General features: G+C 39.8%; 1 protein-coding gene across 4 annotated transcripts; it reads right to left on the bottom strand.

The window, feature by feature from the left end:
• Positions 1–110: 110 nt before the first annotated feature.
• tbx1 (T-box transcription factor 1) lies at positions 111–8,580 on the bottom strand. 4 transcript variants are annotated; one of them, XM_061278785.1, is made up of 8 exons: positions 7,954–8,576; positions 6,467–6,794; positions 4,505–4,606; positions 4,090–4,261; positions 3,376–3,531; positions 2,521–2,588; positions 1,873–1,973; positions 111–1,098 (listed from the first exon to the last, which is right to left on the bottom strand). In XM_061278785.1, the coding sequence occupies exons 1-8, from the start codon at positions 8,138–8,140 to the stop codon at positions 716–718; spliced, it is 1,497 nt and encodes a 498-aa protein (XP_061134769.1). In that variant the 5' UTR covers positions 8,141–8,576; the 3' UTR covers positions 111–715. The 4 variants fall into 4 exon arrangements, with proteins under 4 accessions (XP_061134769.1, XP_061134768.1, XP_061134770.1 ...); XM_061278784.1 differs by having other exon boundaries at positions 6,467–6,845; positions 7,954–8,575; XM_061278786.1 differs by having other exon boundaries at positions 6,467–6,883; positions 7,954–8,095.
• Between the last annotated feature and the right edge of the window lie 9,406 nt (positions 8,581–17,986).

Here is a 17,986-nt window from a genome sequence, read left to right as displayed (position 1 = left end):
TATAATGACTGTATTTGCAGGCATGTATTTGTTATTTGGCTTTGTCTGTCTGTTTGTCCATCTATCAGTATCTTTCGATCAGTCAATGGAAGCTTCATACAAAAACATGGTTAGATTAATTAGAATTTAATGTTCACTTTACAGACACAGAACAAACATTCTGCTTCATTCATTTACTTTGAATTGCTGCAAGTCAGTGCCATGGTACAAGCTTCTCAAAGCGGCTCAAAATATTCATGTTTGATGATGCAACCTTTTTTCCCTCCTCAGACAAAAACATTTCGACGTGTTTCCACAGCCGCTCCGATGAGCTCAGCATGCAAACATGTCGTCTACCTACAAGGTGGAGGGATTATAAAACGTATGGCTTTTTTGAAAGCATTAGAAACAAGACAAATCAAAAAGTGCATTCAACACAAAAATGTTCAATTCCAGTCTGTGATCAAACATGTTCTCCTTGGCCTGCTGGCTCAGTGACTGAACTTCTCATGCAGGTTGGCTGATGCCAAGCAACCGCCCTTGAGTTCACAGGTCACATAAGACCTCTTTCAGGGCTTAACGCGGGCGTCTGTGCTTCCTGCAGAGATTCTTTAAATAAATACAGCAGGGTTTGTTTACCACAAAGCAGTTTCAGTCTGTTAACACACCCTGCAGGTTGCGTGAAAAGTTTCAAGGCTGGCTCCATTCCCGCAATGCAGTGCACCGTTCGCAGTCATTATCTGGGCCCATAGTCGTAGTTTGTGGGCCCGCTGGTAGCCGAGTACATGTTAGCTGTGGCCGGGTTCATGTGGTGGTGGTACGTGTGTCCTCTGATGCTGGGTAAAGGGTAAGGGGATGGCCTGGTCTTGGCTCCCAGGTAATGTTCATAGGTGGTGGGGTACTTGTAGGGATGGTGGTGGAGGGTGTCCGGGGGTAGAGTGTGAGGGTCTGGCCGGAGGTCGTGCGGAGGGCTCGGGCGGCCGCCGGTAAGCGGGACGGCGTGGAGGCCTCCCGGGACGGGCAGGGCGGGACTGAGGACTCGGGACATCAGCTGGTGAGCCGGGTCAGCATGTATGGGTGTGCCGCCGGGTTCTCGCTCATAGTCCCGCCTACTGTCATCTGAAGAAGATAAACAGTTTGTCACATGGGGAGACAATCATGCACTATTTGCATATACTGTACATAGAAGATGCAACTGTAATTTAACTGGTTCAATTTTCACATCGTGTCACTTGTTCACAGCAAAAATCAACTTTGAAAAATTGCAAATGCTTTGGCAATTCATTCCGCGCTGTTGACAAGCAATTTGACTACTATCCCTACACAGAGACACAAATATTTGCAAGGATTTTGAGAGAAAATATTTTTTTGCTGGAGAACCATGATATTTTCCCATTTTGTTTCTGATCTGAGAAATGCACCAACGTGACTGAGATTAACCGTAATCAAACTCGGTCTTTGATTTGCCTAGTTGAGACTAAAATAAACAAGTAAATAAATAAATAAATAAATAAATAAATAAATAAATAAATAAATAAATAAATAAATAAATAAATAAATAAATAAATAAATAAATAAATAAATAAATGTGATTCACAAAAGTGTTGGAAATATAAATCAAGATGGTTGTAAGTAAATTATGTATGATAGGTATTAATAACTAATATAAAGGACCTTCATTTGTAGTCAGCGACTGGCTATTATTTCTTGAATTAAAGGCCAACGTTTGCCCGATCCTTCAAATGCATCACTTTTTAAGCTGTAAATTCGATGTAACGTGGCTCACATTGACAGTAAGCCAGTTGTCAGGAAGACAGAAGCCGTACTCGGTTTGATGTTGGCCAGCAGAGTGGCAGGCGAAGCTAAAGTCAGAACAAAGAGGGAGCTGCAGACCTTTCTCTGTGCCGTTCTGCTGAGGAGGAGATGACATTGGGTTTCTTGTTCTGGCAAAAGCACTCATTATTGGCAGGGAGCCCGGCCTGTGATTCCTGGGCCTGCGGGAAGGGAGACAGGAGTCGTTTCATGAACACCAAGGCCACAATTTCTTCAGCATGTATTCAGATGGTATGGAAGTGTTCATGTTTCGAGTCCTTCTACAATAGCTGAACTTTCATTTAGATCAATGAAAGTTGAAAGTAAATCAGTCAGAAGGTCCTATTCAGTGATTAATAAGGCTTCACTTCAGAGTAATCTGTTTAGTTAAACCTTGAAAGGGGAAAAATGAACAGCATTTGGAAGAAATTGTGTCACTTGTTTCCGTACCAGATGTGTGGACTTTTGTGTATGGAGAAAATTTGCTCATCTATCAATGACTGAAAAGCAGCCGATAATCTTTGAAACAATATCCAGTGTTTTCCAACGCTCACAGCCTTCATTGTGTACTTTTAACATGCAAGTTCCACCCATCTGGCACCTATGTAAAAACAAAATACTAAATTGTTTTCCTAACGTGTGCAAATGTCCCTTTTGACTTTGTTGCACTTGATATCATGTACAAACATGTCAAAAGGACTTTTTGTAATAGTGTCAACAAAAACTCACCAATCCTCTGGGTCACAGTCCCGGAAGCCTTTTGCAAAAGGGTTACTGGCTATTTTCAGCTGGGTGATCTGAAGTTACAAGAAAATCAAAACAATGTCCTTAATGCAGGGGTCACTACTTCTTGTGTACTACCAAATATGATACACCATTCTGAAAATAGCAAATTTGCTCCTACTAGCTTTAATAATCTTATGTTTACATGTTAATGATTAATGATATGAATTTATGTGCAGACTGATCATGTTAATGATTTTTTAACAATAATTAGGAACACATTTAATTTTGTATAAATCTCTGCCAGTGTTTATGTTTTCAAATGACCACTTCTACAATATCCCAAGAAAATCACACTGTCCCATGACCAGTAACATTATTGTAGAACAGACTCGTAGCTACTTATGAAGTCCACGCAGGGCTACCAGGGGCGCACCACAGTCAGATCAATTTGGAGAATTGTTTTTGATAATTTGCAAAGTAAACATAACAGCTACAACTCTTGCATAATTAGCCTGGACTTTACAAGAAAGATGATTGTAGGATTGTAAGAACACAAGCTTAATATTTTATGTATGTACGTGCTTTGTATTTGAATTAGTTCATGAGAGCACCAAGGTACTTATTTATTTCATGAAAATACTTGAATTATGTGAATTATGTGTTTAAATTATATTATTATTTGCACATCAAAACAATATTAAGCAATATTATCCAATTCTTTGAAATACACCGAGCAAATTGTAAGTGCATAGACAAAGAAAGAAGTCTATTATCGTGATGCCGTCTTGTTTTTTTAGCAGCAGATCTTCATCAAGTTTGTTGGAACTTAATAATCATAATTTGGAGTGACTTTCTTACCCGGTGATTCTGGTACGCCGTAACTGCTGTGAAGCGGGTTTCCTCGAACACAAAAGTTTTGTAATTCTCTTCTGCGTACTTCTCGCTGTCCTTGCGAGGATCCACATAGACCACGTGGAACCTGGGCTGATAGCGATGCATTGAGTTGAGAATGATCTGTGGAGAAAAAATAAAATAAAAATAAAAAAGCCACATTAGCAAGCTGACCGAGAAAGGCACTCATAAGAAACCAATCAATCAAAAAGTAAATCCATAAAATAAAAGATCCTAGCTAAACTGTATTGTACATGAAACATTTTTGTTTAGTTTGAGGAACTGTTATTACTGTTATTAACACAAAACCACACAAACGTATTGAAGTTGTGGGAATAAAAGTTTTATTCATGCTTATATTTTATGGCGGCATGGAAGGGCAGTGGTTAGCAGACAGGCCTGTCTCACAGCTGAGAGGTTTTGGGTTCGAATCGTGGTTCAATGAGGACAAACATTGATGAATGGATAGATGTTGATATTTTAATATGTACAAATTGATGGCGAGTTGAAAGCTTTTCAAAACTTCAATGCTCTTCTCACTCAGTGAAAATCCAGTTATTTGAATCACAAATCCATAGGCCGAACCCAAAATTGGATTTTATCATGCTGCCATTGCTGCAATTATATAATGACAAAAACATATTTTGTACATGTATGGAAGAATTAACTAATTGCACTCACATGTCCGTTATCATCCAGGAGGTTGTTGGTGAGTTTGAGTTTGTCAAAAGAAACAATCTGCTTCATCCACTGGGCGCCCTTTGCCGGAGAGTCCGGGTGGTAGTGGACTCTTCCAGGGGTCGCTGGGTCAGCTTTGCCCGCCACAAGCCACGAGGAACTGTGGAACGCATACCTGTGGGGATAACTGGGGTCATTTATCATGCAATTTGGTTTTTATTAATGTATATTCATATCAAAACGGTATATCAACTCATGCTTGATCCGTGTGTGCGTTTCACTTTGAATTTGCATAAGTCACATATGTATTGGTTCTTACATGCATTAGTTACAATTTCTGGCACATGAAATCCGATGTAAATCGTGTGTGCATTTTTTTTTTTTTCAACCCATGCTTAACTGTTATAAGGAGGCTAACCTATAACGTTTGTCGTCCACTGGCAAAAAGTCCATTAGGAGCATGTAGTCCGCCATTGGATCCATCCCGAATATTTTCACTTGGAATGTTGGAAACATTCGCCTGGAAAGAGCCCAGAAAATAGACATTAAATTCTCAAGTTGCTATATTGCCTGCTTTTATGTAAACACCCGCAGCACATTTGCACGGAAATGGGGAATCACGAAATTATCCAAATAATAATAATAATTTTGTCAACACATTTATCCAACACATATTGTTCCATGCTCGCAGAAATGCATTTATAAAAGAAAAGTCGAAACTACGAGCTACAGTGGGAAAGACGTAATAGTTTGTTGTCTTTTAATTTGCTCTTGAGCTTTAAATGACTTTTTTTGTTTTGATATTTTCCAGACACATATAGCCATCGCAAAACAGGCCAACTTTTCACTTTCTTTCATTTACATTTGCCCACACAGATTTATGACATATACCAATTCCACCCAGAAGCAGCTTTCTACCTACCTCCTACTGCACATGACGCCGCGAGTGCACCGAATTGATTTTGAACTTGAAATGCAATTATACCCTCTCCTACGACGTTTCTGTGCTTGGCCAGTTGAACGAGCTGACTAATGCCCATGTCAAGGGATGAAAAGGGATGCAAATCAACGCTCAATTAACGTCACTGTTTGGCTTTGCCGAGGCTGAAGGAGCCTCTAAAGTGCTACTTGTCACACTGCACCAGAGGTGCCACACTTTCAAGATTATTGAAACAGGCGATGCCTCTCTCCATTGTATTTTCATGAATAAATAAATAAATAAATAAATAAATAAATAAATAAATAAATAAATAAATAAATAAATAAATAAATAAATAAATAAATAAATAAATAAATAAATAAATAAATAAATAAATAAATAAATAAATAAATAATAGGCTTCCAACCTTGCAACTGATTCAAAGTTCAGAGCATTCGAGGGGTAAACGCTCACTTTATGACAGGGGCCAGCAACTTTCTTGAAACGGAGAGCTGGTTTTGGGGTATTGCAAAATGTTGGATACAACTTTGCTCAAATTACCTTTATTCATATTATTATTATATATATTATATATATTATTATTATATCTAATTATTAATAATTTATTATATAAATTTATGTGACTATACTATAATAATGTCTCATAATACGGAAACAGAAAAATGTTAATAAGCAAAACTTTATTTCTATAGAGCAAGCGAGTGTTTACATTCTCAAACGATCACGTCTACAATATTCCTAGAAATGTTCCAATCGCTATTAATGTAATTTTTTTTTTTGAGAAAGCCAAGCCTATATTAGCACCACTTTATATATTCAATAAAATAGACCAACAAACGAAAACCTTTCGGTGATCAAAATCGAACGAACTTAAAACGGAGGCCAATAAAAAAAGGAAATAGACGCTTTTATACAAAGTCCAAATAATCGAAATGATACAAGTTATAATTGATGACAAATTGTGTTTAGGTATGGCGTAACAAGCGTGCGTAAAACTGAGAGGGATGCATGCCATGCGGGTTAGAGGTGAAAAGCAGGCTGCAAACGCTGTTTTTGCAGTTGCAGACGCCTGTCACATTACGCTGTACGCGCACACGCATGCTTGCAGCACAGCTCAAATCTGCCAAGTTATTCCGCGTCTTATTTTGCATAGATTTCAATCACAGATACTTTATGTAATAACGTGTAAATAAATGTCGCTCGTGAAAAAGAGGAAAGTTATTTGCAATGAAGACAAGCGTTTTAATTTTAAAAAAGAACACAAACTGTTGAGGGAATAAAAAACAAAACAAGGTTTGCGTTTGTAAAACAATTTCTACTCAACAATTAAAATGTCACGTAGCCAAATGAAACAATAATGGTGGTAATATAACTCGATTTGACGCTACAGGCTATAATATGAAATAATTGCAGCCTTTATTATGAGCCTCACGCTCTCACCTTCCCGCCTTGGTGACGATCATCTCGGTGCCCAGCTGATTAAACTCGTCCCATAAGGCCTTCATCTCCAACTGGACGTTAATGTTAGCCACTTTGGGGTTCTTCTTGATGATGTTTTTGCTGTTAGGTGTGGAGTTGGACGAGGACGACGAGCAAGGGGTCCCGGCGGGGTCGCTCGACGGGGCCTGGCCCGCATAGCCGTAGTTGGGCTGAGCGGCCGGGCAGGGATCAAAGTGGGCCTCGTGTTGGGTGTAAGGGTCCCCGGGGGAGGGGGAGAGGTGGTATCCCCCCGGGGTGTTGAGGCTGCTCAGGCTGCTGGTCGTGAAGGCTGCAACATCGCAAAAATGGGACAGCTGCGTCAGCCACGGGCTGGATATGGCTGAAATCATCCCAAAAAGACTGGATTTACTAATAGGTCTTGTAGTCGGTAACACAGACAGAGAAAGAGAGAGAAAAGAACAGAATAAATGACTTCCAAGATGTCAGGATGGATTTCAAAGTTTCCGTTTCGGTTTGTTATAAATCCCGGAGGTATAGCATCCCAAAAGCTAAAAACGCGTCCAAAGTGGAGCGAATCCCGCTGCATGGAATCCTGCGGTGTTTTTCTCCTTTTGTGTCGATAGTGCGCGTCGGTGTTGTGCGCTGCTGCTGAGCGGGCGCGCATGTGTGTGTTCGAGTGCAAGACAGCCTGCTTCTCTTATCTGGCGCGGAGGGCCTCCCCTTTGCGATAAAACAGGTTCTTATTTCTATTTAGATAAGGAACTGCAGGTAATGTGGCTTTTCCTCGCCACGTGAAGAGACTGATTGACACATAAGTGCGCCCCTTTTTTTTAATGGGCTTTCCGGCACCCACTCCTATTTTGGATGGGGCCCGCATCACCCCCGTTGACACAAAACAATAGGAGGTGAGCAATGTAAACGATGGACTGGGTAAACATATAGTGATTTGCATGAATAAATAAATAAATAAATATGCAGGCGCTGAATGTTGCTTATATAGTGGATAAATACTTGAGATGAGATAGCGCGTATAGTTGAGTTTCGCCGTTACGCAAAACATTGACGTTTTACCCACTTTTTATATTTCCATTTTGTTACAAATGTGCTTAAATTCAAAATGTAGCCATCGATAGCAAAATTTTAGGTTTATTTGAGCGGATTTTTAACACTGCATGATTTAAAATCGTATATATGTGTATATGTCTATATTTGTTATCTGTATATCCCAATAAATAAATATGTAAGTAAAATCTAACAGACGTTTTTTTTGTTTGTTTTCAATTTAAAAAAAGCAGCATGTTTGAACAGTACTTTTTTTTTGTGAATGAGCATAAATGAAGATTTTTAGGTCGTCTTTTGGCTGCTTCGGTGTCCATTTAAAAGTAGGCAGTCAATAGTTGTGAAATCAAAACAAGTTTCGGCTCCAACCGCGGATCTGAATGTCACCTTCCATCATGCGTGGACATATAATCAACAAACTTGTTTACCTTCCATTTCCCGGGTCACAGTGCTGTAATGCATTGTGCAGCAGCTGTGGTTGTTCCCGTCTGGTTTGTCCAGGCCGGTGCTCGAGCGCTTGTCAAACGCTGCGTTTCCTGCTTGCTCTGCAGCACAAATCAGAGCGGCAATACTAAAAGCATTTGCCCTGGGAGACAGGGGACCACCGTCGTCCATAGGCAGGGGGCTCAAGTTAGGGGAAAGTCGTTCCTACTCCTGCTCCACCGCCTCCCCCTTCTCCAAACAGCAGGAGAAGGCTGCGCAAAAAAGCGAAGAACATGCGCGGAAAAAAAACCTTCTCACATGCCCACACTGGCCAAAGTCTGCTTGGAAAGTATTCCCGCAGCTACGGTGAAGACGCCCGAACTTCCCTGGTCGATAGGTTCATTTATAGAACCTCGAGGGGGGAAGCGGTCCAGCCGGTGTCAAACCATTGTCGATCCGCAGAGAGCATGCAGGGCGAGCGCGCGTTCCGTGTTTGTGCTCGTTGTGTGCGGTGGCGGGTGTTGTCATGTGAAGGCTGCTTGCCCGCCTGCCTCCACGAGAACCTGCTGCTGATACGAGAATGTCAGAAGGCAGCCACATCCACATCCACGCCTCCCGCTTGCGAACTGCGCGCAAGGAAAACGCGCGCGTGTGCGTGCCTACGTGCGCGCAAATCGGCGTGTTTTATTTTAATAAGACTTTGTCACTCGCTTGGACGCCGTCCACGTCACTGCAATGTCCGGCTGAACAATATGAGCCACTTTTTAACAGTAGAAACAAACGGCGTTTACTGCAAGGAACACGCCCCGAAGGCTATAATTTACGAAATTATTGTTGTTGTTTTTTAAATCATACTTTGCCGCTTTTAGGGAGCCGTTGTCGAAATATTTAATAATTCAACATTTCAATCACAGAAATCTCCAGTTTTTAGTTATGTTATACATAAGTAATTATACTGGTAGCGTTATAGTGAAATATGTGGCTTCAATTTGTAACCTGTGCACGCCTTCTACTTCTGATGATGATGATGATGAAGATTATTATTATTATTATTATCATCGTCGACGATGTATAGTATTTTTCGACTATATATCATGTTTCATTTCTCAGACGTGTCTAACCGCGTCTTTTCTAATTCTATGTGGACGCCTGAATTATATTTTTATGCATTTTTTATGCAAAATGGTACATGCTGTTGTAGCAAACGAATAATGTAAAAGTAAAATCGTATCCCACTTCTCAACAAAGTTGCACGGAGATCAATAACGAAACGTCGGTTGACTCATATCGATTGTAATGTATAATTGAACTAAACAGACAAAACAACCAAGCGTAATTTGAAAAGTATACACACACTCGGAAAGTGATGCTCAGAAGCTTTAGTCCTGTCTTTGCTAATGATGATAATTCTCTATCACTTATCGGAGATTTACACGGCACTCTTTGCGTGAAGAGACGCGCAATACACGTGGCAGCCAGTAAAAGGTTGTTTTTTTTCCAGACGCATAACACCTTGGAGGGAGCTGGCCTTGACCTCTCGGACCCGCGTGTTGCCTTGCGGCTTCTCAGCTTCTCTGTATAGTGTCCAAACCGAAATGTGTTTTGTTGGACATTAACCGGATAGAGTCCAATTTACACATGAGGTCACCGAATGAAGCCGGGAGGCAACAGCGGGGGTCTAATGGGATAAATCAGTTAGAGGATTAGCTCTATTTATTTTGGATGTTTCTCCATAGGAGGCAGAGAGCATGAACAAACTTGTCCACTCTGAGGATGGATGGATAGATAGATAGATAGATAGATAGATAGATAGATAGATAGATAGATAGATAGATAGATAGATAGATAGATAGATAGATAGATAGATAGATAGATAGATAGATAGATAGATAGATAGATAGATAGATAGATAGATAGATAGATAGATAGATAGATAGATAGATAGATAGATAGATAGATAGATAGATAGATAGATAGATAGATAGATAGATAGATAGATAGATAGATAGATAGATAGATAGATAGATAGATAGATAGATAGATAGATAGATAGATAGATAGATAGATAGATAGATAGATAGATAGATAGATAGATAGATAGATAGATAGATAGATAGATAGATAGATAGATAGATAGATAGATAGATTTTTATTTTTTGTAGCTCTGCCAGTTTTAAAAGTTTTTTTTAATACATTGCAATTATATAATTGTCTAATAATAATTATAATATTGGTGATAATGATGATGATACTACTACAACTACTGCTAATGATAATAATAACAATAATAATAACAATACTACTACTACTACTAATAATAACAATATAATAATAATAATAACAATAATAATAATAATGAAAATAGTAATAATGAAAAAAGGTCAAGAAATTATTAACCGCGACTAAAACGCATATGAGTAAAGTTAGTACAAATTTTGTCCAACAAAATAAGGCATTTGTACGACTTTGGAAATTCAATTATTAAATAGTTCAATTAGAATCCGCATAGGGTTATGGCTAACAACTCAGTTTACAATTAAATTTTAGGTTTAAATGAATAAACAACTTTTGTAGCCCTGCAGTGGTCAACCAAAAGGTGAAAACTTTTTTTTTTGTCGTGCGCAATTACGCACGAACAAGATCAAGGTTGTTTCAGTCAAATCGGCAACAATTTTTGAGTTTATTATTTTTATTTGTTTTTAAACTTTGGCAAGCTGTGGCGTTTTCCACATGTTTTTTTTTTCCACATGAGAGGCCGGGCAAGCGAGCAGGCAGGCAGGCAGGCAGGCAGGCTTGCGTCTTCCTTGAGCGTCTTGCTGCACGCTAACATGACAGATCTCATTCATGCCTCATTAAATGGCACGTATCTCGTAAAAGTTGCGCAAGGCTCATTGGATGCTAGTTTTGTGCATATATGTCGCTATTTAAATTGTATATACTAAGCCTACTTTTCACCTCCTTAACATGTCAGCTTATGAAGATCCCAATTTTTACATTGATGATGATGTTCCACTAACATAAAGATAGCGACATACTCTACAGATATAACCCTACCCTATCCAAATATTAGTCCACATCCCCGAATTAGCAGGAGAGGAAGTGAACAGTTGACCGTTGACAGAGGAGGTCCCCGGGTGTCCCCGTTCTCCGCGGGGATGGATGAAATAGTTCCACGCATGCTGCGTGGAAATATCGGCTCCCCGTTTGGTGATCAGCTTGGAAAATAACTGAAAAAGAAGGAAAAAGGCAAAAAGAATTGAAGTGACAAGTTGATCAACTGTATGCAAACGTACAAATCATTGCATTTTTTAGAAGAGAATCTTATTCTCTTGGTAAAGGTTTATTAAGTGTTTTTTGTTTGAATTGCATCAGAAGAAAACAACTTTATTGCCTTATTTTTGGCGTATTTCCAAATGACCTGTTTTGCAAATCTTTTCATTCAATATCAAATTAAAAGAAAAAAGGAAACGGAAAAGGCTACAAATTTTCAAAATCAATAGTTTCAGAAAAATAACCGGTTTCCACCGGTCACGAAGTCTGTTTATTTTAGTTCTTATTGGCAATTTCTATCGTAGTTTTTCCAAGTAGTATGTGCCAATTTGCTTTGAACGGCGCTCTCTCTATACGAAATTTTAAGAAGCAATCATGCACGTGATTGTTTTTTTCTTCATGTTAACAAACAAAATACATAGAGGCGACTACAGAAATAACGAGAACAGATTTGTTAATACTTCATTGATAAACATTAAATTGTTAATCCCACGCATGATAAAAATCACCGCGCTTCATCTTTTAATGTGAGCGGCTGTGGGAAAAGTGTTGACCACACCCATCCTGCTTAAAGCGACAATTTATCGTCATTTGTATGGAAAAAAAGGATTTACATGAAACCGGGAAAATGTCCTGAAACATTTCCTTGTTGGCATATAAATGTGGCTTTCCTGTTCAGCTCGTTCTTTTTGTACTTTTCTTTTTTTTCATCATAAAAGGACACGTGCATAAAAACACAATGGAAATGAAAACAATGGCTGAGCAAAAGGTGAAAACCATCATTCCCTGGTGCCCGTTTCTCACAAATTCCAGCATTTATTCCCACACATACAACACTACGTATTTTCGATTGTATATAATAAGCCACTATACTGATAGTGATAGGTAGTGATTCATACTGTATTGATTAACAACACATTGGAATTTCCAAAATTCCGAATTCACAAAATGTTTAAAACTTTCCCTATATTAGTAAGTAAAACCTTTATAAAATGCATCCTCCATTTCAGCGCACTCAGAAAAATTACTAAAGAAACATGCAAAATGTTAACATTCTCTTTTGCAGATACTTGCATGGTCCGGGATTGTGTGTTTGTTTTTTGGTGGGGGGATGGGGTGCTTTCTCTTTCCACATGTACGCATGCCTGACAGCTGCCAACTGTGGCCTTCAACAGGCTTCAAGCTGGGCCCCTGCTGCTTTCATACCAGTCTATACCAACACCAACGCCCTGTGTAGTATATCCATCTAGCATGCAGCAAACTGAAGTTAGGAAAAGGTAGGAGTGATTTAGATCAAGGCATTTCCTTGAGTATTTTTTTTTCATCAAGTGGAGAGAAAAGCACATTTTCATACAGCACCCTACATTTTGCAGCAAGTTGTGGGTGCGTGTGTGTGTGTGTGTGCCGTGGCAGGGAGAGGAGGCGTCTTGAGTGAGATCACTTTTCAAAATCAGTCCTTCTCTTCCCCTTTCCTCTTTGTTTTAAAACTGGGAAGCTTTTAGCTTTTGAAAAGTATCCTTTTCCTATCTGCGGCACAGCGGCCCCAAACGTCATCACCTCGCGTCTTTCCGCAGCCTGTTTGGAACGCCGGTAAATAGCTGGCATTCCTGCCACAAAGGGCCGATGATGTGGGCCTGGGGCCTCCGTGATCTCCCCAAATTAATTAGGGCCTTTCTTCTGCTTATAAGCAGCATCCGGTGGCCTTTGTCACCCTAATACGTCTTCAGCCTGGTATTATACGCAAGGCCGGAGTCGCTGCTCATTTATAAATAAGTCACTGACTGCTTTGCTCTTTCTTGCTCATGCCTGTGCTCCAAAATAGACTTCAGTAGAGAAAAGAAGTGAACCTCTAGTCTTGCTCTTGCCCCTTATACCTCCTCCTTATCTGCTCCCCACTGGCCTAGTATTTATTTGAATATGAGAAGGCCCGCTTGTTGTTTCTGGCCGAGGGGGCTTAGGGCGGAGAAACGTCCCATTCCCCACCTCCCCCTCATGTCTCTCAACCCCCGTCAAGTTCTTCCATCCCCGATCACTCGCTTCAGCTCTCCTTCCCGGGCCATCCAGGCTTGTTCACTCCTCACCAGCCTCTCCCTTCGTGAACTTGAACTATACAGACCTCTGGTCCAACGCCAGTACAGGCTGGTGGACTGCGCGTATGCATAAGTAAGCGCTGAAGTTATTAGCCATGTTAAATGCAACCAAGCCAAAAAGGTGGCTCAAGCTCGCAACTTTCCGTCCAAATACTTCAGCCAGTGAGTGAATATTTCCTTTCAAACCACTCCAGCCTTTAAATATGCCTGTCAAGAGCAAACCATATTTGCCTACTCACTGGATTCCTTTAGATCATTTGAATAGAGGCTTAGGATTCCCCCAGTAAATTCTCCAGTTGGAAACACTGAAGGTCTTCTAACATGAGATTTTTTTTTTTTTTATGTGACATCAGTCGGTTTAGAGCAGCAGGAAGCGGCTAACATGTCCATTAGAGTGGGCCCCCAAGCCCAGACAGTGAAATTAAGGGATCAGTAGCGTGCAGAGATTTGACCTTGAGGAATGCCTCGGGTGGAAACACAGAGCAGTGGGGACAGGAAAGTGAGCTAGCTATAATGCAACTTTTTTGTTTGGGAGTACAGAAGATTTCAGTTGCGAGGGGGTTGGGGTGGCAGTTCTGGTTCTTTCGTGGCTCCTCTTCTCAGCAGGAAGTCTCAGAGGAGGCAAACAATGTGCAGGATGGAGTCGGAACCAAACTTTGGAATGTACACGCTCATAATCATACGGAGCTCGGCCCTTGATGATAAAGTTCAAGGACACCCTGTTTCCTTTGAAAGAAACGATACACTGCATTGTTTGATGGACGAAAGCATCGTGGCGGTTTGAAATGTTTCTGAAGCAGTGATTAATGCTCCCTACTTTTAATGGAATTCTTCTTTTCAGTTGTCTACCCCACATCACTGCAACACTCAAATACACTCACAAACAAATAATGAAACTTACCCCAATGTCATCATTTAGAAGTGAAGGATACTGTAAATGACCAGTGCACGTATTATATGAATATTTTATTTATCGTGTTCATGGAATGCATGTAACTAACGTATGATGTCAATATGCATCGATTTCAAAATTTACAGTTTACTTTTATTTGGCTGAGTGTTTGTGTAAAGAGAAATTATGTTCTCAATTGCCTTTCTGGATACAAAAAAAACAAACAAACTACATCTTTTATGCACACACTACATGTTTCCAAGTGTGTATTAACAATTAGATAAAGGTGTTGTCTGTAATCTGAGGCGTTGACATTTATTTCATTGTAATTTGATCACGTATGTAAAGTCTTGTGATGTTACAAAGTGTTTTTTCAAATTTATTTACTCAGCGGCCTTCGTTTTACTCAAATCGGTACTTTGTACGACTGCTTTAATTCGCGCTAACGTCGTTCTGCGATATGCGTCTTGTCCTCCGAAATTTCGTAACCTCAGCCAATGAGGGTGCATTCTGGCCTGCCTGATGCTGATTACTGCGATTCATCATGTTAGTCACTCCCTGCCACCACATGTTTGTTTTGATCTCTTCCTGTCCAGCTCGGTGACAGTGAAAGATGAGGGAGCATGTGGCCAAGAAGGCACCCTAGCATAGGGACTCACACTCCGAGGAGCCTTTGGTAGTCCCAGCAATGCACAATGGATCCGGTCCGGCTCGCGGCTCCATGTCAGGGCTAAGAAAGAGGGCATGGGGGAGACTTGGTTTAGCTAATTGCAGACCCAAAAGTGTAACTCTAGGTGATGCGGGGATTAAGGCATGTTGACTTGTGTTCACTGGGGGACTAAACTGACACTCAGTTCCCCCAGAGCGGACAGTTCCTGAAACCTCCTGGAGTAGGCTGGGGGGTCCGGGTCACATTCGGAGGCCAGACCACATGACCAGCTCCTCTAAAACAAGCACTGCTGTGTCCGCAATGTCAAACACTTCCTCCATCGGCATCCATTAGCCTGCTCTCGAGGTGGCAAGGAACATTTGAGAAAAACCAAGGAAAACAAAGGCTCCGGAGATTATGTGGCCTTTGCATAATGAAAACATTCCCTTGCCGATCATTCTCTTGACTCCAAAAATACTCAAGGAATCCATTCGGGTATTGTAAATGTGTTCACATGAAGCGTAAAATTGCTAATTATTAGAGGAAGAAAATATTGCAATATTGTATTATAATAAATTCCATTTTTTCCATTTGTTGTAATTCTGCACAGTATTTAATGTTGTGGATATTTTCAAGACGTGCATTTATCTCCCATTCACACATTGAATGAACTTGGCCTGAAATAATGATGTCCTTTATATAATGGATGGAAAAAAAGGTTGCATTTAAGCATTTCAAGGCCAGATATTTAAACAGTTTAAAAAATCTGCAAATATGAATAGAATGTATTTACTGAGCATTTCATTGAGAAAAAAAACCCAACAAGATTTTTTGTATTGGAAAATAACTGAATGAAATAAAAGAAAAATTTATTCTTTCTCAAAGCGGACAAAATATTTTTGTTTGCTTGTCTATGTTTAACATGTTTATTAAAATATCACTTGATGTGGTCAATGTACAATCACAAGCAAAGACCACACAATGCAGTATTACGTATTACTTTTCAGTCATTTTTATGAAGGTATTCAAAGGACCACAGAATTTCTGTGGATTCTCAGGGAAATGAAGCAAGCAATGTAGACGAGAAGGGAAATTTGAGTAAAACTTGTATTCGGGTATTGTCTGTCAGCTCATACGTGCTCAATTTTTAACCGTGTCCTGAGTATTTACAGTGGTTAGAAAAAAATAATTTGCAATGGTTTTATATGCGTCTCAATGTATTTTTTTTATTCAGGTTTATACGTATTTTCATTTATGTCCTTCAATTGGCTTGGCTATGTATTTTATCATGTGTTGCAATTTATAGCTATGACATGTTAACAAAATACACTTATTGTAGAACCTAACCCTTAATCAATTTATATTATAATGTTGTATTAATATCATTGTGATTATATAGCTATTATCATTATAAAAATCTGATGTACTACACAAAAAAAACAGGGCAGATTCAGAATCAGCACAAAATAAATAATCTAGAAAAGTTTATTTGGATCTCTGATTTGACAAAATTCTAAACATTTGTTGACCAGTGCTATCTCTGCTAGAATACTGAATATCCTCACTTGCTGAATCATCTCTGTATCATTGTCTCAAATACATACAATTATTTGTTCATGGAAACAGGAGCGGAGAATTGAATGACATTCATTGCATTCATGATAGTTTACACATGTGCCACACGATTACCTACCTGGTAAAATAACATTGTGAAGAATTAATCAAATAAATCTGAATCAACTCAAAGCGCAAGCAAATCCAGATTAAAATTGAGAGAAAACATGAGACGCCAATATGGATGATTAAACTACCTTTTAAAACAAGCAAACATTTACAATGCCTGAAGAGTGAAGAATGTGTGTCTGGAAATACAAGTATTCTGTAAATATTTGTGTGTGCGCGCCTGAAGGTCTTCCAAAAAGCTGTAGCTCCACTGTGTGGTGTGCTAGTGTAAAAGCAGGGGGGAGAGGTGGGCACGAGGGCACAAAAACATACCCGGTGGTCCATTAATAGGAAAGACTAATCGTTACTAATGCCTGAATTCTAGAACACTTCAACCACATACAGGATTCTTCCTCGCCTTCCCTCACGTAGTATGTACTATTATGTAGAGAACAATGAGAAGGAAGAATATGTGACTAATAATGAAACAATCAAACAATAACAGTGAGGAATGACAAATCTGCCAAACTATGGAGGTAATTTGCCTGCAGGCTCTTTGGTGCAAGATTGTGTTTTGGGTGAACTGTGATGGTGCGTCGCTTCAGAGGCAGCCTAATGCAAGATCAGGTGTCTGCGTCCATAACAAATGCTTGGCTGGCGTGCATGGAGAGCTTCAGATGGCATGTGCCCCCCACTGGACACTTCATCGCCTCTCTCCCTTGAAATATTTAACTGACATTTCTCTGTGGGTGGTAGTGCATTTAAAGAAACATGAACACATGCAATCACATTGATGGATTCATATTGTACTGGCCGCAGTATCGGACACACTTTCCCTAATGACATTCACTGTTAAAGTTGTAGCAAAAGCCTACCCTAAATTATTAAAGAAAATAATGTCAGTATTTTATTGCATCGACAGTTCGAAATGCTGCAGTAACACAATATAAAAAATAACGTTTGTCTGACATATTGCCGACATTGGGGGGCTGATGACTCCATGTTAGGGAGTTCTTCAGGATGGCCCTGCTGCGGGCCAAGCCAACAGGCACTCGCCATTGAGCCCCACCTTTAGGTTTGGCTCCACAAGGGCGGAAAAACATGATCTAGCGTTTTTAGTCATCATAAAGGGTTCCTGAGCTGTATTTCATCTGGTTCCTCAACTAAGATCCATTTGACCTGAGTGACCCTAACAGGGGCATAAAACTCCAGACAACTTAGCGCCTAGGATATATTAAGACATTCAAACCCCTATACGAGAATAAAGTGACTGGTTACAGAATTAAAACTTCCAATCTCCACTGCCAGCTCGTGAGTGTGAAACAATGACATTATCAAAGCTTTTATTTGATTATGTTTTCCAAAACAGTTCAACGGTTAGACGACTCTCATGAACACAGCCATGGAAGAAGAGCCCTTTGGTTTAAAGGAATTGTCTGTAAGTGAGTCTTCGACACCACCATTTTCCTCTTAGT

Source organism: Syngnathus typhle, linkage group LG5, assembly GCF_033458585.1.
Source record: "Syngnathus typhle isolate RoL2023-S1 ecotype Sweden linkage group LG5, RoL_Styp_1.0, whole genome shotgun sequence".
NCBI classification, from domain to species: Eukaryota; Metazoa; Chordata; class Actinopteri; order Syngnathiformes; family Syngnathidae; genus Syngnathus; species Syngnathus typhle.
Note: the sequence above shows the minus strand (reverse complement) of the source record. Positions and strands in the feature narration are given on the sequence as shown.